The 23686-nt window shown below is 42.7% G+C and overlaps 1 protein-coding gene across 5 annotated transcripts in view; it reads right to left on the reverse strand.

Annotated features, from left to right (window-relative positions):
* The window catches only part of Nrf1 (nuclear respiratory factor 1), a 102650-nt gene that overhangs the window by 42853 nt on the left and 36111 nt on the right, over positions 1-23686 (reverse strand). For 2 of the 5 annotated variants that reach the window (XM_032906819.1, XM_032906816.1), the window contains exons 2-7: positions 22025-22182; positions 21266-21500; positions 21108-21143; positions 13312-13426; positions 9277-9403; positions 5006-5146 (exon numbers count right to left, since the gene is read on the reverse strand). In XM_032906819.1, the coding sequence (XP_032762710.1) occupies positions 5006-5146; positions 9277-9403; positions 13312-13426; positions 21108-21143; positions 21266-21488 (642 nt within the window). In that variant the 5' untranslated portion in view covers positions 21489-21500; positions 22025-22182. The remainder of the gene's footprint in view (positions 1-5005; positions 5147-9276; positions 9404-13311; positions 13427-21107; positions 21144-21265; positions 21501-22024; positions 22183-23686) is intronic. The other 3 variants (XM_032906820.1, XM_032906818.1, XM_032906817.1) reach the window with 2 other exon arrangements.

Here is a 23686-nt window from a genome sequence, read left to right on the forward strand (position 1 = left end):
GGGCTGTGAGGCTTCTCCTCCAAGAAGACTTTTTCAGTTTGTAGAAAATCCTCAGGAAACAATGTATTTCTGGCTCCAGATGCCCCTGAGAACTAGCAGCTGGGGCTGGCATCACTGAGCTGGACACCCTCCAACTCCACATCTACTGATCATAGTGAGCACCTGAGAGGCACAGACGAAGCCACTCTAGAGCCTGATCTGTTGTACCTAGACCACCTTGCTGACAAGACCTGCCTATTTTCTGAAAAATACGTCATGTACAGAGGCGCACACCTACATTATCTACTACCTGGGAGGCTGAGGCAGGAGAATTGCTTGAGCTCAAAGGTTCATGACCTTCTGAGTATTAATTCTAACACCTGGGAGGCAGAGCAGGTTTGAGAGCTTAAGGCCAGCCTGGTCACTTAGTGAAACTCAGATTCAAGGGGGAAAAAAGTTCAAGTCTACTTTTGGCTACATTGAACCCAATCCACCCTGAAAAATGGTCACTCTGCTAAACCTTATTTTAACCTTCTCAAATTTTTATGTAAAGAGTTCTTTAAAAAGAGATTCTTCCTTCTCCTCTCCTGTGTGTGTGTGTGTGTGTGTGTGTGTGTGTGTGTGTGTGTGTGTGTGTGTGTGTGTGTGTGTGTTCATGACAAGGTCTCTCATACTGCCAGGCTGTCCTCAAACTTGCTTTACAGCTGAGGCTGGCCTTGAGCTTGAACTTCTAGTCCTCCTGCCTTCACCTCCTAAGCCCCGAGGTTACAGATGTTCACCATCACACTTGGCCAAAAACTATACCTTCAAAATAAAGCAAAAAAGATGAGAAAAACCCAAAGGACAACAACAGCAAAGTCCTGGCCCAGCTGTGCTTCCTGAATCCAGGGCAGTCAGTTCTGGATGACGTTCAACTGCTCAGTTCTGTGACGCCCATCTACTTGCATGAGCCAATTTTCAATGTTTAAATGGAAAAGAAAGGGAAACTGCTTGACTTAGCAGTTCAGAATACTTACTATCTTGCAGAGAACTGCAGGGTAAAAAGTGTTTTCTGGTTTCTATAAGCATCTGCATACATATATATATATATATATATATATATATATATATATATATATATATATATATATACACACACACACATATTCTCTTTCTCTCTGCCCCTCAACAAAGAAAAATAAAGTCAATTGCATCTGAGTGTGGTGGAACATGCCTTTAATTCCAGCACAGAGAAGGTGAATTTCTGTCAGTTTGAGGCCAGCCTGATATACATAGCAAATTCCAGGTAAGCCATGGAGACCCTCTCTCAAAACAAAGTCTTTGAGAAGAAATAAATGCTAGCAGTAATAATAAAATTGTGAGATGGTTTATTTTCTTTTTTCTTTTTTTTCTTTTTTTTTCGGAGCTGGGGACCGAACCCAGGGCCTTGTGCTTGCTAGGCAAGTGCTCTACCACTGAGCTAAATCCCCAGCCCCGAGATGGTTTATTTTCAAAGCACTTTCTTTCACAATACCTAACTTTTACTTCCTCCAACTTTATGAGGCAGGAAGGCTCATAAAACTGAGGCCTAGAGGGCTGGAGAGATGGCTTAGTGGTTAAGAGCACTGGCTGCTCTTCCAGAGGTCCTGAGTTCAATTCCCAGCAACCACATGGTGGCTCACAACTGTGTAATTGGATCTGATGCCCTCTTCTGGTGTGTGAGCAGTAGCACGCTCAGATACATAAAACAAACAAACAAATCTTTAAGAAAAAAAGCGAGGCCTAAAGTTGATATACAGTAGTGCTTGGACTAGAAACTAGATTTCAGCATTCTTATAAAAACAAGTAAACTATCTAATTTACAGAGGGTCAATAAAGATAACATGAAGCCAGCATGAAATGAGTCTCCTTGGATGATTCAGAACATATTTCAGGTCTGTACACAGACTCCTGTACGTTAGCTCCATATAAACATGAGTCCCTCCACTCATAAAGTATGGTTATGATAGTTAACAGAGACGTCTGGTTAGCAGAGCATTATCTATAGTATAGTCCATGGACTTGATCACTTGGCTGTTTACGGCTTCAGTCATATCTGAACCGTGCTTACTGTCTCTCTCTGTGTCTCTCTTTGTCTCGTGTGTGTGTGTGTGTGTGTGTGTGTGTGTGTGTGTGTGTGTGTGAGACGACAAATGGGCACCTCTGTGAAGAATGTAATAGTGTGCCTCCCAACACTTGATAGAGATCCAAAGTGGTAAAGAGTTCACAACATTTTCTTCCCAAAATAAAAAAGAAAAATAAAATTTGGTCAAAGCAGAAACATTATCAAACTTGTACTCTAAAAATTTAAGTTAAATGTAAAAACTGAAAATTCTTTGATTTCTCTGATTATAAAAATACCCATTAAAAAGAAAACCCACAAAATTATTAATCCATGCTTCTTTACAAAAAAATGAAGACCACCCTATCACCATGCATAACTAATCAATTAACATTTCGATGTACATTCTTACAAACTTTAATGTACATACTTAGACATGTTTTGTGTATACATTTTGGAAAATGAGATCATTCAGCACTTTGTGTTCTCTGAATTAAAAAAACCTAGCCTTTGAAAAAAATGGAAAATAGTAAAGCAATAATCTCCTAAAATTAGGTATACAAGATATGCAGCATTATAAGCAGTTTGCTGTCTTCCAGGTATTTTACTGTAATAGAGAACAGTCTTTTAAGTATCTTATAGGTTGCTGAATAGTAATTAGCCCGGTCATCTTTGAGCCATGGCATGCCTCCTCCCATGTAAGTAATTGGCATTCCTGTTATAATTAAACCACTATTAAATTCTATATTCCCGAACTTTTCCTGTCGTAAGTAGTGCTGTCACAACAGTAAACACTATCGCTGCTTCTCTAAAGAGCAACCCACACACCTTTTAAAGATTATTTACACCGCTTATTTTTCATTATGTGTACACATCCGCATGACGGTACGCAGAGGCTGTCAGGTTCTGGAGCTGAGATCTAGGTAGTCCTAAGCTGCCGAAAACATAGTTGCTGAGAAGCAGATTCAGGCTAAACTCTGAGCCATCTGTCCACACTGGACATGCACACTTTACACGTCGCTCTGTACTCCCAAGCAGCCTCCTAGGAAGTGTGCCCGCTTATATTCTCATGGACAGTGGGGGGGAGTGCTTTTTCCCATGCCTTTTGTCTATCCAGGCTTAGTGTGAAATTAAACACTCTTTTTGCAACTATTAAAAGTGAAAAGCTTTAAGATAATTGAACATAGAGAGGAATTTGGCTCAGCTTAAGATAAAAGTGTCTGAGGAAAGCAGAGTAAGAGGCCGAGGAAGAAAATACCAGTATCTGAATATTGTCTCAACACTTAGAAATGTCCACTCGGGTCTTTTAGCGCCCTACTCACTCCTTTTCACATTGTAATTTTTAAATGTCTGTTTATTTATTATGGGGGGCATTACCACAGAGCACACAAGGAGGTCAGAGGACAACTTTTGGGGGCCAGTTCTCTCCTTCTACCATGTGAACTCTGGAGACTGGATTCAGGTCGTCAGGCTTGGTGGCAAGTGCCTTTAACCATGTCATAGAGCACTTTAAAACTATTTGTTCTGTTTTGTTTTCCATCCTCCCCTGCAGTGAGAAGGGAAGGAGGGATTGCATGGCAGTCACCCAGGCTTACAACGAAGGCTGTCTAGTTGGGGATGAGGGTCAGCTTTCCTTGGATCTGCACTGTGCTGTGCTGTTTACCAAGCATGCGGCATGGAATGGAGCACACCGAGGTTCCCATCTCTGCTTTCCACACAGTGACCGCTCCGTTTTCTGTGGCTGCTCTTCATGAAAACCAGCATTTAGGCATGCCTGTCATCATCAAAACCTTGGGCTGTTTCAGCTAACACAGCAAACATGGCAGTGAGGGAGAAAACCCATCACAGAGGAGGGTTCACACTAGTATCCCACACCAGAGGTTCAGCTAGCTCTTCATGCACTTTACAACTATGAGGTGGAGGACATCTTAAAATTAGCCACGCAAACTGGCAGCAGCAACAGAGCACCACACCCACTGTGAGAGGACAGACAGGGTGTGCCTTTCCTTCTGAGCAAGGACCGAGAGAGACGACTCTTCATGTCCATAGAACACTCCACGCTCCAAAATCCAAGAGATCACAGTTCAGGTTTAGAGCTTTTCATTTTAAAAGGCAGGGTCTCACTATGTATTCCAGGCTAGCCCTGAGCTCTTTCTCCTGCATCTATGCTCAGGTGCTGGGATCACAGCCCATGTGACACCGAATTCAGCTCTGGCTTTAAACTTAGAAAGTGCAAAGCTGTTTCTCTTCAGTCTCTGGTTCAGACCCATTGAAGGCCCCTACTCTATTGAATTTGGCTTTGTTCCAATATTCTTAGACTATTTACTGAACAGGCACTGTTGCTTACAGGGCACGCTACTTTAGGTGTTGAACAGCTCAATTGAGCAGCAATAAAAAATAAAGTCATTGCTCTAAAATTCTACCTAGAGAAACAGAACAAACCAAAACTTAGTAAATAAGCCAGCTTTATTTAGTCCTAGCACTTGGAGGCTAAGTCCTGCCTTAGCCTCAACTGCTCTGAGTTTGAGGCCAGCCTGGCCTACACAGCAAATTCTGGGCCACCCAAGATACATAGAGCAATCCAAACTCAAAACCTTGAGGGTGGAGGTGGGGGTGGGAATGGGGAGGAACAGAGGAGCCGCCTAGCCTGCTAAACTTGTCTCCCTTGACTGTGAGTCCTCAAACTCTCAACAGTGTCCAGTCAAACTAACCCCAGGCAGAAAGTTTCCTTCACTAGCACAGAAGCCAGGGTTAAAGAAGCACATGGGCAGCAGAGAGGAGGGGGCTTGTGCTCCTCCTGGGACCTGGTCTTACCCAAGGCTGCCACACACTTCAGTCTGTGTCTCAAGCTCTGGTCACATCACCAAAGACAAAGCTGGAGAGGAGAGGCCCGCCCACATCTGCATCTCATATCTTTGCACCTCCTCCTCATCTCCTGCCTGGTACCTGGGTCATCTTGTCCACAGAGACTGGAATCCCGTCGATGGTGAGAGGGGGTAGTTCTGAGTTAACCTCCTGTGGCGCAGGGGCGTGCTCTGCCAGCGCAGACTCCAGGTCTTCCAGGATCATGCTCTTGTACTTGCGCACCTGCAGGGAATTAAGGGCAGAAGTAAACAAGATGCTCAACAGCCAGGGAGGGCCGGTGCCAAGCAACAGGAAAGTGGGTGGGGCTGCTCTCTTCACCACTGCAGAGCTCCAAGAGAAAACACTCCTCCAAGTAGAAGGTGAAAATACCCGTTGGCCCCAAAGACACCACATTGAACAGGATCAAATGAAAAGATGATGAAATTTTAGGCAACAGGGGTAGGAAGGAGCCAGTGGGAAAGTCCACTGCTTCTCAGTAAAAGCCATGTTTTCTCAAGCCACAGACGTCTTTCACCTGCTCCAGACATAATGTAAATAGCACTCATTACTCTGCATTTCCCAGGCTAGTTGTGTCCCCAGTCACATCTAACTGACAGTTAAGTTAAAGTCATTTCCAGAGCTGAGGGCTTGCCTCTAAACTCTAATGTACTTGAAACTGCTGTCTATCACTATTATTATTTTGAGAAAGCCAGGGACCGTACAGAAGATCCAAGTGCTCAAGTGGACTGAATGAATGAATGCAAAAAGCACCATTACTAGCAAGGCCCGAGGCTAGGGCGCTGCACTGGCTACCCTCTCCTCCCTTCAGGTAATGGTTGGAGAGGGTGGTGAACTTCAAAGCCATGGTACCCCTCAGTGTGTCAGTCCCGTTCTGAATCGGACTGTATTCTTCACCGTTGTGGTGAAGCCCATCCTAGACAGCAGAACCTCCCGAGCCGCAGCACGGTGTGCATGTGCGTTCTTCCACTATGGGCAGAGGAGACACCACCAAAATGGGTCTACTCACCTAGAATGCAGGAGGGGTGAGGACATCTTTAGGGACAATAAAGCTAGGAATTATGGAAATATAACTAGATGGGATAGGAAATTAACTTGTTTTCAGGCTTTAAGGCATTCTCTTGGGGGTAGGAGGCACAAAATTTTGGCAAGAAGTTCCAACCATGTTTTCTGCTCAGTGAACTTACTGCCTTACTGGGGTCTCATTGTCATTGTGAGGCTCCAAAGAGAAAGATCACATATATCGTGCCTCACTGACCTCAACAGTAGTAACCAGTCCAGTTCCAAAGCCATAGAATCTTCCAGATAGGAGGACCAAGGGGAAGAAAGAAAAATAGTCCAAACACTAAATTCGATATAACGACTAATTCAAAAAAGTTTCAAATATCATGGCCAGCATATTATGACATAAGCATCTGGCACTATTAAGGCATTGTACAGGCTTCTATTTTCTGGGTTTTTATGCTTCTAATCCACAAAAGAAATTGGGGGAATCGAACAAAGCCCGACTCTTCTAAATCTGGATTCTTTGAAATTACTGTATCAGGCTAAACTCATGTAGGCTTACAGGAGAAATAAAAATGGTATAAAAACACTTTTGATCATGAGATGACACTGGCATTGAGAGACGGGAAAACCCTGGGCTATTACTATCATATTAGCCAGCAGCAAGTAAGTCACTTTTATGGATCAGGAAAAGTCATATTCTGGTATTTTGCTAAATTTAACAATGCTATAAATTCCTTAAAATACTGATTAAAAGAATGCTGATAGAGTTATGTTTTAAAGCAATCTGCAACAAAATAATTCCAGGTAAACACAGAACCCTATCTAAGCTTGCGTAGTAACGCAGATCTCTCAGAATCAGCAAGCTGGTGTTTCAATGCTAGCTAGCCTCTCGATTCCCACACATTGCACTCCCCACACCCCACCCGCAAATCTAAATCATAGTGCATCTAAAACTGGTGGCCAGCCTCCTCACTGGTTTTTGCTTCTAGCAAATTCTTTTCTGCTTCTTACCCAAATAGTGTTTATTTTTCGAAGTCCAACTCAATTTCCACATATGCTTCTTCTTTTTTTTTCGGAGCTGGGGACCGAACCCAGGGCCTTGCGCTTGCTAGGCAAGCGCTCTACCACTGAGCTAAATCCTCAACCCCTGAAAAACCTTCTCAAGTGTTCCAGTCTTGTCTTCCTGCTTTAAATTCTTAGTGTCAAATAATCATGTCACTTAAATTGCTATCCCCAGAATACAGTGTGCACACCAATACATGAAACTGTGAGCAGAGACTAAATAAACATTTCCTTCCTTCCTTTCTCTCAGTTTTACAAGACAAGGTTTCTTTGTGTAGTTCTGACTGTAGACCAGGATAGCCTCAAACTCACAGAGATCTGCCTGCTCTGCTTCTAAAAAACCCTTTCTTTTTAACATGTATCATGAACTATTTCATGTGTTCAGACACAGAGAGGTAGGTACATTACCAAATGTTCTTATGAATATCAAGGATAGACGGTTAGGCTTAGTACATTTACAGAAATCATTTGAATTCTAGAAACAGATTCACTACTGAAAATTTTAAAATTGGCCTTTAGTCAGGTTGAAGGAAAAGAAAAAGATAAAGGTCTTGGACAAGATACTGATTCTTCTGAAGTTCTGAAGCTTTCTAAATTTGAGTCTTTGAAAGTTTCCATCAAAGATCTTTTTAAAAACTTACCCATACTCCATGGAGACTAAAGAGTGTCACCTGGAGCATATAACTGAGGGCTGGGGATTCAAACTCAGGCCCTCAGGCTTGCATGGTGAGTGCTTTACCCACTGAGCAATCTTCCAGCCCCACAGTTACTATGATTAAACGTTTTGTATAAGTGAAGCTATTTTTAAAAACCCATATAAAAAATGAAGGATAGTCGCCTGATCTATCGGGGAGAGGAAATGAAATACAGGTAGCCCCTGACTTCCAGGTAGCTGGTGCTAACCCCAGAGCCCCCTCTGCCCCAGGGCTGTGTTCACTAGGCCCTAGCAAATGCTATAGATTTCTGGCTCTGACTGAAGAGCTTTACCTTCAGAAGCCCTGGAAAAAATTCTGGGAGGTTTTCACTTTGTTATCAAGAAAATATTTCAGGTTATTCCTATAAAGCTCCAGAAAGCCTATGGTTTGCACAGAGCCCCATGCTGCCCTAAGAGCACAGCAGCCAGTGACTGAGCTCCACTCTGCCCCAGCTCAATGCTCTTTACACCACTTCCCTGAGCAGTTGTCATGGGGGGACAGTCAGCTTTAATGTCTGTCTGTCCCCAGAAGGTATTGCTGGCCTTATTCAACACAGAAGACACTGAGGAAAAACTGGTGGATTCTTTTTTTTTTTTTTAAATTAGGGACACGAAGTGATGGCTCAGTTAATACCGATGGCTGTTCTTCCAAATGATCTGTGTTCAAGTCTCAGCACCCAGCCACAAGGTAACTTACAACTGTAACTCTGGTGCAGGGGACTTCATGCCCTTTTCTGGTCTCTAGGAGCACACATACACATGAGGCACAAACTCACAAGACATAAACACATACATATACAAACAAATATAAAACTATGTAGACCGGGCTGGCCTTGACCCCACTTGCTTCTCCTGCTGAGTGCTGGAAATAAAGACATGTGTTACCATGCCCGCTAAGCCAACTTCAACAAAAAGGCAAAAGAGATTTTTAAATATCCAAATACTTGGTTAATAAAATGCTTCCAATTTGCCTTATAAATTAACATCCTGGAGTCATCTAGTGTTTTGCTTCAGATATAAAGCAAAATTTCACATTGGTTCTTTTTTTTAAAGGTATCTATTTAGCTCAGGATGACCTTGAACTCGCTCTGTAGCCAGCCAACCTTGAATACCCGATCTTCCTGCCTCTGCCTCCTGACTGCTGAGATACAGGCTTGTACTACAATTGGGAAGAGGCTTAGGATGGAACCCAACTTCATGTCCACTAGGCAAGGGCTCTACCAACTGGGCTACATCCTCAGCCCTGCACTGGTTTCTTAAATAAAATATTAATACATTGCTTAAGTAGAAACAGTAATGATCCTTTAAAAAAAATTATCATTATATATACCCAAAGCATGAAACAGCTTTGGCCACCAAGTCAAGCATCAAGCTAGGTTCAACAAAGGCCTACCATCTGCTGCTCTCGACTGAAGACCACTAATAAGGTGTCTTTCTGACCACTGCATGGGGCTGATCCTGATCCTATCTGTTTCAATCTGCATAAGCCAAGCGCCTCCTTCCATACCTGAGCACTGACCTGGAAAGAAGAAGAAATGCCGAAGTCTACACAAAGCAGAGGGCGTCTGGGAGCAGCTCAGATCTGACTTACCACATTCTCCAAAGGTGCTGCGCCAAACACCTTAAAGACAGGGTTGGGTTTGGAGGGTGAGATGCAGAGAACAATAGCTTGCTGTCCCACTCGTGTCGTATATTCATCTAATGTGGCTCTGAGTTTCCTGAACAGAATGAAAACAAAGTTACGGTGTCAGAGAATACCGTGATAGAGTCAGAGCAAGCTTACCGAGTGGAGACAACTGTGATGAGAAGTGTTCCGAAATATGAGAACGGAGGGAGAGAGAAGTGCGGAAGTCTGTCAGGGAAAGCATGTACATATGCTCTTAATCCCACATGCATGTATTGGGTATGCCTCAGGATGCAGGCACAATGGCTTTTAATATACTAAGTTACAACTTTCTCCCCCAGAGGTGAGGTCCTCTATATAGCTGTGGCTGTCCTAGAACTCAATATATAGACCAGTTAGGCCTTGAACATGTAAGAGAACCACCCACCTCAGTCTCCCAAACTCTGTGATCAAAGGTGAACCCCACATTCAGCCAAGTTTCAACACCAATATTTCTATCCACATCAAGGATGACCACCCAGATGTCACTTCAGACTTAGTTTATGTCTCTATAATTCACAGAGGTGGCCCAGGTGACTAACCTCTTTTACTGACATGACCCTTTACTCATTTCACATAAATATATTTTAGCCAAATGCTTTTGAATGCTGTGGGTCAGCATGATGGCTCGGTGGTAAAGGAGCTTACTGCTAAGCCTGAGAACCTAAGTATAGTCCAGATAAGAGGTAAGAGCCACCAGAAGTCACTCTCTGGTCCCAGACGTGTACCATGTCATTTGTACCCAAGACCCCACCGCTCACACAGCAAACACATAGGGGAAAGTACTGTGGCTTCAGATTTAGTTAGTTAGATTTTTTTTGGAGGATCTCACGTAGCCCAGGCTGGCCATAAATTCCTGTCCTCTGCCTCGATCCTCCACGTGCTAGGTTTGCAGGTGAACGCCACCATGCCTAGCTACGGCTTTATATTTTATTGTGATGTATACACACTGTTCTACTTAGCTTTAACCGTCAACTTGACACAGCCTGAAGTCACCTGAGAAGGCAGTATCACGAGCAACTGCTAGATTAGACTGGCCTGTGGGCACGTCTTGACTGCTAATTGATACAGGAGGACTCATGCCATAGTAGACAGCGCTATTCTTTGGACAAGTGGGATTTCGGTATACACCTTTAATTCCAGCACTTGGGGAACAGACACAGGCAATCTTTGTAAATTCAAGGCCAACTTGGGCTATGTGGTGAGTTCCCACATAGCAAAAAATAATAAAAATTAAAAGTGCAAATACTAAGATTACAAAACAAAACTCATAAAGCCTAGAAGGAAGCAAGCAAGCAGCATTCCTCCATGGTTTCTGCCAAGCTCTGGCTCTGACTTCCCTCACTGATAACCTTGACCTGAAGGGTAATGACTTAAACCCTTTCTTCCCCCAAATTGCTTTTGGTCAGAGTATTTTATCACAGAAAAGAAACTAGTACACACATCCACAGTATTTTGCAAATGAGGATGAAATGAGTTACTGCAGTAGTCCCACTTACTGGTGGGGTCTGCACTAATCCCCCCACTGGATATCTGTAAGCTGAGGTAGAATCAACCCTCTGTATATTGTGCTTTCTTCCTATACATACATACATACATACATACTAATGATAGTTTAATTTATAAGCTAAGAATAGTAAGAGAAGAACGATAACTAATCATACGAACAATTGTAACAGAAGCCAGACAGATGGCTCACTGGTTAATAGTACTGCTTGTTCAGAGGATATGGGTTTGATTCCTAGTACACTATACCATTATGTGGCCTACAACTGTCTGCAACTCCAGCTTCAAGAGGTTCAATGCCTCTGGTTTCTTCAATAGCACATAAACCCATGCAGGCACACAAAAGCCTCTTCTGACCTCTATGGGTACCAGGCACTTACACAGGCAAAACAATCATATACATAAAATAATTAAATTAAGATTTTAAAATAAGGGCTGGAGAGATGGCTCAGTGGTTAAGAGCACTGACTGCTCTTCCAAAGGTCCTGAGTTCAATTCCCAGCAACCACATGGTGGCTCACAACCATCTGTAATGGGATCTGATGCCCTCTTCTGGTGTGTCTAAAGATAGCTACAGTGTACTTATATAGAATAAATAAATCTTTTTTAAAAAATTAAAATAAAAATATTCAAATTATAGCAATATACCTAGTAAAAATTATTTAAACTCATTATCTGTTTTAGAACTGCCATTTAGTAATTTTGGACTATGGTTGACCTTCTGAGGTAACAACTGTAACCTCAGAAAGCAAACTCTCCAATAAAGTGAGACACCAGGGTATTAGCAACACACACACAGAATACTGCCCCTCCCCTGAGTCATAGGGACTATCCTATATTTCACAGTACCATAGAAAATCTGCAGCACTTCTTGAATGAATGGTTGATTTTCACTGCCTGCAATCTTCTCTCTACTCTCAAGACAGGATCTTCATATGTAGCTCAGGCTAGCTCAAAACCCATGACTGCCTACCTCAGTCTCTCAAGTACTGAGATTAGAGATGTGTCCTCCACCCCAGCCTCCCAAGAGCTGAGATCACAATCACAAAACGACATACCAGCCCACTGACCTCCTGATGTGCTGGGTTTTTCTCTCCTCCTCTAATCATTCTTCTCATGCTCTTCCTGGCTGCTTTTTCAAAAATGACTACTTTGACTGGCTGTGGTGTGGACACATTTAACCACAGCACTCAGGAGGCAGCTGGCAGAGCTCTGTGAGTTTAGTTAGGCTAGCCTGGTTCATACAGAGTTCTAGGATAGCCAGAGCAACATAGTGACCCTGTCTCAGAAATAAAATTAAAAGTAAACAAACAAACAAACAAACAAACAAAATGACTACCTTTGCTGTTGCTAACTCCCTCTGCCTGAAGTGCTTTTCCCCTAGATATAAATACAGCTATCCTTTTAGTTCCTCCCTGTTCTGGGCAAAGGCTGCTTCTTTAGAAGGAATTACCAGACTATTCTGAGAATAGATAAATAACTTCATTCTTTGGTGTTCAGAAATATTTTTTTCTAATTTCTTTTCTATACACAACACTTACTCTCACTTAATATTGAATGAAAAGAAATAAAAGGAAAGGACGTGTCTGCTCCTAGGTATGGTGGAGAAGAAACTTTATCAGATAAAAGGGAGAGCATAGCCAGAGGCAGACATTTCTGGGACAGTCCAGAGTGCTCATGACCCTGAGCTGTGTGAGAAAATGGGTAGGGGACAGGAGCTGCTGATAAAGGGGGCAGCCTGGGCCAAGAGACTGACCAAGAGTGGCATAGCTAAAATGGCTGGGTCATATAGAGAAGGCCATCCCAGTCCCTGGGCTGCAGAAGTTTAGGTAGGGCGCAGGGCATGCCAGCTATACCGTGTACCAGGTAGGGACTGAGGGATGCTGAGAGAACCTGGAGGACAGGCCTGTTTTCAGAAGTTAAATAGGCACCTCAGCCACTGCCCAGGGTTTGAGACTTAGTAAGTATAATGTATGTTTTCTTTCTCCCTCTTTTAGAACATAAATTCTTTAAGGGTCTTTGTTGCTCAGTGTAATGCACTCCCAATGTCTAGAGTACTGCCTGAAGACAGCAGGTACAGAAAGTTTCTTGGATGAACCAATGGCCATTAGACATCTTCCTTCCTTCCTTATTTTAAGATACCGTCTCACTATGTAGCTTTGGCTAACCTAGAATTCACTCTGTAAACCAGACTGGCCTTGAACTCATAGAAATCCCGCTCCCTCTACCTCCCAAATGCTAGGATCAAAGGTGCGAACCACATAGCTGGCTAGTGTTATACGTGTATTTTATAGATTTTCTAGATTTTCATCAATTTAATTTTATGGGAGTGATTCCAAGTCTAAACCTGTCATCAAATACCCCAGTGTCTTGAGGAATCCAGTAAAGAATGTTTGAGCTCTGACATCCACACAGAAGCATGTGAAGAACAGCAAGATGGGGTAAGGCAGGCCTCACCGAAGCAACCGTGTCTGCTGTCTCTTTCGGATAGATGGGTTAGACTCAAACACATGAGGCCTTTTCCGTTTCTTCCCTGTTGCCACAGCAGCAGCAGCAGCCATTCCCACAGGACCTGAAATAATAAGCATGTAGTGAAGATTAGGTAGGAGACTGCAAGGGTACAAGACAGAGAAACACACTATCGGTGAAAACAGAAAGTGTACAATATCAGTGTTCTTCACTATTGTTTCCCATGAACCATATACATTTACAATCAGTCTTTTAAGAAGCAAAAGGTTTCTACCTTCCTGCCACATACCATGTTGAATTTTGTACAATGCTGTTGCTGTTTTAGCAGCAAGCCCTTGCTGTTAGAACAGTGTTTGCAAGGGGACCAGGAAATACTGCAGCCTTGAGAGAAAGGCCTGCCACAAGGAAACCAGCCCAGGGCTTCCCACTGCACTTCTAGCTCCGTGGTCCTTCCATTGCTTCAAGACAAGCAAGTTAAGGAAGGAACTGGGAGGACTCCCAGCGACTGCTCGCTCCCGCCTGTGAAGGGACATGCAGAGGAACTAAACAAGACCGTGTGCCAATGAATGAAGACAGCAGTCATAAGGTTCAGATGATAGAAGACGAACACTTCCTTACTACTACTACTACTACTACTACTACTACTACTACTACTACTACTACTACTACTACTACTACAACAACAACAACAACAACAACAACAACAACAACAACAACAACGACAACGCTAATAAAAGCTGGTCTAGCTGTCCGGAGACTAATGCAGAGAAGCCTTGGGGTTGTTGGAATGGGTAAGTATAATGACTACTGCAGCTTTGATAGCACTAGGTTAACGTCAAAGAGAGCATGTTACTTTACCCTTTCCTGCCAGCCTAAGGCCTTTTATGGAGGCTTAGATAAAAACTGAACTGCTAACATTATATTCACGTGTATATTCTAAATAGGTGAACTGCAGCAAGCCCTTTTGTCTGCAGGCTGCTCAGTGCTATCATGGCCTTTCTGAGGAGAAACCCTCCAAAGAGCACCAGATCAAGCAGAAGCCAGACGCTAGCTCGCTTTCTCTTGTAAAGACATGGTAGAGACTTTCCTTCTCCCAGGACTCACTACATAACCCAGACCAGCCTGGAAATCAAAGTGGTCCTCCTACCTTGCTCTAAGTGCTGGGATTATAGGTACCTGGTACCCAGCCAGCTTTCAGACATAAACCTTAGGCCCTGAAATTATTGCTCCCAACATTTTACTATAAAACTGTGTAATATTTTAACATAAGATCCATCTTTGAATAAAATTTTGTGCTCAAAACAATTATTACTAACTATACCCACCATGTATAGATTTCTATAACTTATCTGTCTTATATTACTGAAATCTTCCCTTTCAGTTTTTTGAGACAGAATCTCATGTTGGACAGGCTGACCTTAGAATCATTAGAAGCAAGGATGACATTGAACTCCTGATCCTTGAGTGACCTCCTGGGATTAACAGGTATATACTATCATTCCCAGCTTGTCTGCCTTCAGGCCTGTCTTCTCTCCCTCCTTCCAGACTTCAGATTTCCTTTCTCCTTTCTTTCCTCCTCCTGCTGTGGTGCTTTGAAGCTAAGAATTCTGGCTCTAGCACTAATGACTCTACCTGCAAGTACCTGCTGACAGCAACTCCCTGCACCTCCTTCCACAGCCCTGGAAACCATCTCATTGACGCTTCAATTCCTCACATAGGTGCAATTACACTCTATCTGTCCTTCTATGTCTGTCTTGTTTCTGTTAGTATAATTTCTTTAAGGTTGGGGGAGGGAGAGAGAGAGAGAGAGAGAGAGAGAGAGAGAGAGAGAGAGAGAGAGAGAGAGAGAGAGAGAGAGAGAGAGAGAGAGAGAGAGAGTGTGTGTGTGTGTGTGTGTGTGTGTGTGTGTGTGTGTGTGTGTGTGTGTTGCTCCTGTGTACAGACGTCAATGTCTCTGTGGGATTCAACTCATTTGGTTACTTAGAAGTAGGCCTTACGGACCATAAAGTCTTTAACTTCTTAGAGGGAACTCCACATTCTTGTAGCAGCATTATTTTATATTGCCATGTAGTGTACAAAGGACCTAGCTGTTCCACAGTATTGCGGACACTAGTTATGATACTAGTTATCTTTGTAACTTTGATAACAGCTGTCCTCTTAGGCCTGTGGTATCATTTTTGGTGATACCGAATACCATTTTATGAGAGATGTCTTTTTAAATCCTTTTACCATTTTAAAACATCAGGCTGATTTTCTTATTCTGTTGCTATTGAACTGTCAGAATTCAAAGATTTTTATCATAAAAAAGTTTAAATGCACAAACCATATACCATATACTTATTCTCTGTTTGTCAAGCCATATGTTTTTTGTTGAATTTCAAAGTAAACTGCAAATGTCAATATAATACCCTGAAGTGCTTCAGCAGGCTTACTGTTAGCTAGATTTAACACTTTACTTATTGTTGAGGCCTGTGAGCACATGCATGTGGGTGTGCACCCCACCTTACTTTCTGACAGCGTTTTTCACTGAACTTGGGTTCTCAGATCTGGCTAAGCTGCCTGCAGCAAGCTTGTAGGACCCTGACCTGATAAGTCTATGAATTTAATATAAATCCCAAAGATATTTATAGAACTGGATAAACTAAACCTATTATTTAAATGTAAATACAAAGACCAAGAGAGGCAAAACAATTTAGAAGATGCTAAGCAGAGGCCTCATCTTGCCGCACTCTACCCTGAAGCTTACGTTACTAAGACTGTGGACTAGATCCTGAGACACAACTCATGTCACTGAACTGCAACGATCCTGAGTCAGAGACAAGGGTGAGAAGAGTGGGCTATCAAAGGTGTGGCACTTACTGTTCACATGGCTATGGACAGACAGCTGTCTGAACCAATGCTGGTTAGCAAACACCCACCCAATGAGGAAGAACAGGTGAGACTGCACTTAGACACAAGAAGAGAAGCTACAAGCTGGATTAGTGTCTGGTTTAGCAAATTTCAATAAGCTGAAAATATGCCTATCTTTGGTCCCTTAACTACCTTTCTGGATACATCAAGTCGTGTTTGCGAAGCCCACTTGTGAAAACCTAAGCACTAGTGAGGTTGGGGCAGGAGGACTGAGAGTTAAGAGGCCAGCTTGAGCTACACAGCAGGATCCTGTCATTGAGTCGCCACACAGGAGGCTCAGTGGTTACGAGCACACACTGCTCTTGCAGAGGACTCATGGTCCCAGAGCCCACGTCAGGGTGCTCACAAGTGCCTGTAACTCCAACTCCAAGGAATCCACTGCCCTCCCTCTTCTGGCTTCTGCATGTACCCACCCTCCCCATATACATAATTGAAAATAAAAATATTTCAAGAACATCCTTTCACAAAGAAATTCCACAAAATTTTCTTTTTTTCCATGAAGCAAATGGTAACCCTTTGGTAGTTCATGAAGAATATTTTTCTAATAAAACAGAATAAGCCAGAGTGGATTAGAACATCAGAAGAAAAAATCAGAATATATCACTTGTAATGAAGATATTACTGAATGAAAAAAACACTTCAGTTATGTTTATTTTATATGAAGGCAAAATATAAAATATATTGTTATGAGAAACTACAGAAGTTTGGAACAGAAAATTGTGGCTTACACCTGTAATCCTAGCTCTAAGACATATCTATAAATAGTGAAATATCCCAGTTCTGATAAAAAATGCAATAGCTACATTATCAACACAACTGAATCTCAGAAAAATACTGAATGAAAATGCCATTTTGAAACTCAATTATACAATGAATATACATTAATAATTAAAATAAAAAGAGAGTCCAGAGGCCAACAAGATAGTAGGTAAAGGTGTTTATCTCTAGACCCCCTTTTAAAGGTAAGGAAAGACAGACAGTCACACACACACACACACACACACGCACGCACGCACGCACGCACGCACGCACGCACTCTCTCTCTCTCTCTCTCTCTCTCTCTCTCTCTCTCTCTCTCTCTCTCTCTCTCTCTCTCTCAGAGGGCAGGGACATGGCTTAGCAAGTCAAGGCTCTTGCCCTGTAAGTAAAACTTGGGTTCAGATCCCTGGAGCCCACTCAGAAGTCATTGCACATACATGACTATAAATATTTGTTTATTTACAGTCTTGAGAAAGGCTCTCACCATGTAGCCCCTGCATGGCCTGGAATTTACTGTGTGGACCAAGCTGGCCTTAAATTCACTAAGATCTTCCTGCCTATGTCTCTCAAGTGGTGGGACTAAAGGTGTGCACCACTGGGGTTGGGGTTTTGGCTCAGTGGTAGAGCGCTTGCTTAGCAAGTGCAAGGCCCTGGGTTCAGTCCCCAGCTCCGAGAAGAAAAAAAAAAAAAAAAAGGTGTGCACCACTGTGCCCAGCTTCAAACAATTTGGTTTTTAACTTTTTATAGAAAATTAATGCTTAACACACAAAACGCTAGACAGAGTGGGATCATTAATATAAACTTTAAAGCTGCAAGACAGTGTTAGCTATTATTAAATGATATTTGCACATAAAGCAAAAACATAAAGAAATCAAGAGAACAAAGGAATTCAGAATATGGTGACCTCAGCAGAAGCAAGTATAAGGAGAGGCACACCAGCCGGCATGGTTCCGCACACCTCTAAGGCCGTACTCAGGAAGCTGAGGCAAGAGGACCAGTCTGGACTATACAGCCAGCAAGACACTGTCTCAAACAAATTTGTAAAGAGAACACACCCCAGGTTTCAACTGCACCTGTAATGTGTATTTCCAAATGAATGAATGAATGATTTAGCCAGGCAAAGCCTGTATACATCTTTAATCCCAGCGTTTGGGGGAGGCAGAGGCAGATCTCTGAGTATGGGCTGTTGGGAGAACACTAAAAATCTCAACTGCATCTGTAATGCTTATTTCCTATTGAAATAAATCAGCAAGTCATGGTCCTACACTCCTTTAATCCCAGCACTTGGGGGAAGGCAGAAGGACGAGGAATTCTGAGTTCCAAAATACATAGGACTACATAGAGAAACTCTGTCTGGAAAAAACAAAACCAAACAACAACAACAACAACAACAACAACACCCCCAAACAATTTGGGGACCCAGCAAGATGGCTCAGTGGGCAAAGGTGTTTACTTCCAAGTTCAACTACCTGAATCCCATCTCTGGGACCCACATACAGAATAAACAGAAGCAATGCCTGGCAAGGCTGGACAGCAAGCGCATCCGTGCCTGCCATGGGCATCCTGCCTTTTCTTCTGATTCCAGTATCAGGTTTCCTCCAAGATTCAAGATTTTATACTTGTCAGACAATTCAACCTCATTCTCGGGGTAGCAAGTGTGACTACAGAACATGTAATCTTTTTCTACTTCTATCTAATGCCTTGGAGGAAATAATTCCATTTTGTTTAAAATGAAGTCCTCTGGGGGCTAGAGCACTTGCTGCTCTTCCAGAGGATCCACCCACAGGGCAGCTCACAACCACCTACGCTAAGTTCAGGTCCAGGGAATCCAATGCCTTCTAACTTCCCTGGGCACCAGGCACACATGTGGTGCACACACACATGCACACGCACACGCACACACAGGTTACTCAGGTGCTATCCAGCCATTGGTGTAGGCTGGCTAGCCAGGAGGTCCTGGACGCGTCTGTCTCTCCCCAGTGCTAGGACTGTAAGTGCCTGCTACCGTGCCCAGCTTCTTACCTGGGTTCTGGAGATCAAACTCAGGTCCTCATGCTTGCATGGCAAGCACTTTGCTGACTGAGCCGTCTCCCTTCCAAGGCCCTTCTTAATTTTTTTCCCTTGAGAATCAACACTGATCAAGAGCTGTCTGAACTGAAGAGAATTAGAACCATTTCTGATAGGCAACCTGGTATGAATTAACTGATATTGACTTTTTCTGAGTTGCCTTTTGGGTATGTCGATGGTGTAGACCAGTCTCAGAAAAAAATTCTCTAGCAAGCAACAAACGTGACAAGTCAGGATCCATCATAACTGAGCATTTAATAAGTCCCTCTGCCACTTCTGCAAATTCTCTTTTGTTTACTGTAACTGTAAGTGAGTGCCTCCACACCCAGCAGCTTCTGCAAACCAGCATCCTGCAGAGCCCTAGGCCCTATGCAGTCACACCCATGCCAGCCCTCTGTACTGTCTTCTCTTCTACCTCACAAAGCTCAGCCACGATGGCCTCCTTCCCTTTTCATCTGAGAGTCCTGACCTGTGAAATGTCCTCAGTCTGACCCTCTCCTCAGTACTTGCCTGCGCTGAGAACATGCAACTAGTGGCCTGAGAGCTCCTTCAAAGTAGGCTATCTTAGTCAAGAGTCTACAGCTTGTAGTGTATAGATCTCATTACAATCCCTTAGTGGCAACCTATCAGAGACTTGAAGGGCCTGTTTTTACATTGGACAAATGAAAGATTTTGTCTTTTCCTGTTCCTTTGTTTGTTGTTTGTTTTTGAGATAAGGCCTCAGTGTGTTGTCTAAGTTGCTCTCTCTGTTCCCCCTCCTCGACCCCAGAGTAGTTGGACTACAGCTCACGCCACCACACCTAGCCAGCTCTAGTCCTTGTTTAGTGGTGTTGGGAGCTGAACCCCAGGCCTCACAAATGTTCACCCTCTGAACCCAGTCTCAGCTATCCTTGTGTCTCCTCACACTATGACGACACAGTACAGGAGCAAAGCAAAGCCACGTCTCCAACGCATCTTCCTTCCTAAGAAAGGAGCTGACTGGGTTTGTTATGTTAGCATGCCCTCTTCTGGGAAGTACAAAAACTTCACAAATTATGTGCTACAAACACTTAAACCCAAGTGCTTTACTGTGAGCCAGCTCCTCAGCCCCTCCTTTAGTTTTTGAGTTCACCGTTCCAGAATAGTACAGCGGATGAGCGACAGCATGAGATTATCACACTGTTCTTCAGCTTAGTTAAATACAACACATACACTTTGCTAATCCCGTACTTTGGCCATTCCTGATCACTGCTTTCCTCCCCAGCTTTCCCTACATAGAACACTAAACCCACGCAGCCATGGTTTTACATGTATGTCCTCACCATGATGCTCAATATACACTCTACATAGAGTAATATGAAACACAGCCAGCTTTAAGTCTCTAAGTATCCTGGAAAACTTCAAACCCATAAAATTAGACATCACTAGTGTACTTGGTACTACCCAGCAGAAGCAAACAGAAACCATGTCCAGCATAATATCTTAGAACCCAAATAATTTTTAAAATTAATTTCCAAACACATCACAGAATGTTCATTTACATGTAATAGTCTATGAAGAAAGTAGTCAACATAAACACCTGTCAGTGACAACAGACAGCAGGCAGAGCCGCAGGCTCTGGAAAGAAGAACCAAATGAGCTGTAAAATACTATTGCTATTTGTGGAAATCTACATAGAAAATTTCCACACAAACTGAAACTTACAGCGCAAACCTGGACAGGTGGAGAAGCCCACTCTCTTAGACACCCTAGGGCTGATGTACACTGCTCAGGGTAGGACTCTGCTCTAGCATGTAACTCTAGGGTTCACAAAGAGAATAAAAATCCAATACTAGAAAAAAAATTTACCTTAAAAATATTAAAATCTAAATATGTCAGTCTTTATATTTCATGTGACTATAATACATACTCTAGTTGACCAGACTGTCAGAATGGAAGAAAACCACCGTCATAACACTAGTAGTAAGGGGCCCCAGAACTCAACTCTCATACAACAGGCTAAGGTTGGAGATGCAGGCTTAAAAACTGTGGTGAGGGCTCGGGATGTTGCTCAGTGGTCCAGTACTTGCCTAGTATATGCGAGGCCCTGGGTTTGATCCCCAGCACTGAAAAAAACAAAAACAAAAAACGATGAAAAGAAATGAGAGAGTGCTGGAATTCCAGGCTCCTTCGACAGGCATGAACCCACAAGTTAAGGAAAGAAGCAAGCTTCTATTGCAAACATTACCTGCAGCAGCCAGATGGGCAGTTACCTCATCAGCTGCCGTGGAGTTGAGTATGTCCGAGTCATCGTAAGAAGTGTCCTCAGGCGAGGAAGGGGAGTCTTCATCAGCACTTAGCATACTGTGCTCAGTGTAAGTGGCTACATGGACCTGCTGAACTTGCTGGGCCACTGCATGGGCTTCTATGGTAGCCATGTGTTCGGTTTGGGTCACTCCGTGTTCCTCCATGAAGATCTACTGCTAGAAAAAAGGAGATGGAGGAGGAAGGGTAGGGAAGGTGTGGGGAGGAGATTCAGTATACAATGTAAAACTAAGTTTTTTTTAAGAGCAGAGAAACTCTGACAAAGCTCTGATTTTAACAACATAAAAACAGAATATTTTCTATGTGAAATAACTAACAGAAACTTACTATCATAAATATATAGAAACATACACATGTATCAAGTCAAAAACATTAAATATCATTAATATGTGTATAGCAATAAAAGACATTTAAAATGTGTCTAACAATAAAAGACATTTAAAATTGCCCAGGGATTAGCATTTGATATTGTGATATAAATATAGATCTAGACATTTAGACATATTAAAACACACAAACCAGCCTGGCACGGTGACGCACCCCTTTAATCCCAGCACTTGGGAGGCAGAGGTAGGTGGATCTCTGTGAGTTTGAGGCCAGCCAGGGCTGTTACACGTAGACATCCTGACATTTTTAAAATAGAACCACTGTGTGGTCTGGCAGCTCAACTTGTGGTACTTACCCAGAAGGACTGAAAGCAGGGTCTCAAAGAGCTATGTGCACACCCATGTTCATAGCAGCATTAATTCACAACAGCCCAGAGGTGGGAGCTACCCAAGTGTCCATCAATGGGTGAGTGGGAAACAAAATGTGGTCTATATGAACCACAGATCATTCGACCTTAAACAGGAAAGAAAATGCAAATTAGGAATAAAGATGATTTCCGCAACTTAAAGAACATCTATAAAAATACCCATAGCCATTATCCTTAAAGGTGAAAAAGCAGTACCTTTCCCATTAAAATCAGGAGCAAGAAAAGGATGTCTTCTCTTTTCAACGTTATGTTGGAACTCATAGCTTATATAGTAAAACAACACAGAAAAGGAAAGAAAAGGAGCCAAGAGTGGTAAGGGAGGGGAAGAGAGAGCAGAGAGGAAGAGAGAGCAAGAGGGGATCCCAGGGAAGGAAAACACAACGGTACTGCATAGCATGACTGTCTACACATAAGATGATCAACAGAAGACTTCTGGGTTGAACAGCAAATAGGTTGTGAGATACAGGGTGGATACAGAAATAAATAAATGCTTTCTTATATCTCAACAATGAACAGGTAGAATTTGGAATTAAATTTAATTTTACTTCTATCAATGCCTCCTAAAAGTGAAATATCAAGGTATAAATCAAATGTGTACAGGAGCTACATGAAGGCGGAGGGAGCAACTAGAGTGTTATGGCCACAGTGAGTGTCTAGGCTGGGTCTTAGGTGTCTGCTGAGGGACAGCGAACATATCCCCTGTAACAGACAGGGGACATTGTAAAGTCTTTTTAAAATTTATTTCAAAGAGACAGATAAAACTCTATGGATTTATCATATGCAGCATGCTATATTTGAAAATTATATACACATCACGAAATGGTAAAATCTAGCCAATTAAATATGCATTACCTCACACAGGTATTATTTAGGGACTGAAACATTTAACAGAGGGGTAAGCAGTGTATCAAGAGCAGGAGACACTTAGGAAACCCTGGTACCATCTATTGAATTTTGCTGTACACTTGAAGCTGTTCTATGTGTATGATGGGCCGGGGATGCTGCAGCCTGCCTGTAGAAGTCAGGTCTCTCCTCTCAGCCTGGGTTCTGGGGATTACATGGCAAATGCTCTCACCGGCTGAGCCATCTCCCCAGTCTGTATAGTCCATCTGTACGAAATAATTAGGATAGCCTATAGAAAAGAAGCTGCCAGAGCTAGAGAAATGGCTAAGTGGTTAAGAGCAACGGCTGCTCTTCCAGAGGATCTGGGTTCAATTCCCAGAACCCACAGTTCAGACTATTACTGAACTGTGCACTCAGAGTTATTGTTACGGATGTGAAAATTAAAACGCAATCATCCCTCACCCCAGTGTAACTGCCTCTGCATAAAGAGTAAGTAAGTAAGTAAGTAAGTAATCTCACAGCAAAATATAACTAAACCCTTATCTTTATTTTTAAAAACCAGGATATTATTTGATAACTATTAAAAATAAATTCTTGACATTTCTGGTGGCTGTGGCAATGTAGGGAGAAGATGGCTGCCTCTGAAGAAACAAGAATGGTATTAAGCAAAGCATCTTGGATCTACTACAAATTGGCTCCCTGGCCTTTGAACTACACAGTGGAAACTAGATATAAGAATAGTGTCTC

The sequence above is a fragment of the Rattus rattus genome, chromosome 6, assembly GCF_011064425.1.
Source record: "Rattus rattus isolate New Zealand chromosome 6, Rrattus_CSIRO_v1, whole genome shotgun sequence".
Taxonomy (NCBI): domain Eukaryota; kingdom Metazoa; phylum Chordata; class Mammalia; order Rodentia; family Muridae; genus Rattus; species Rattus rattus.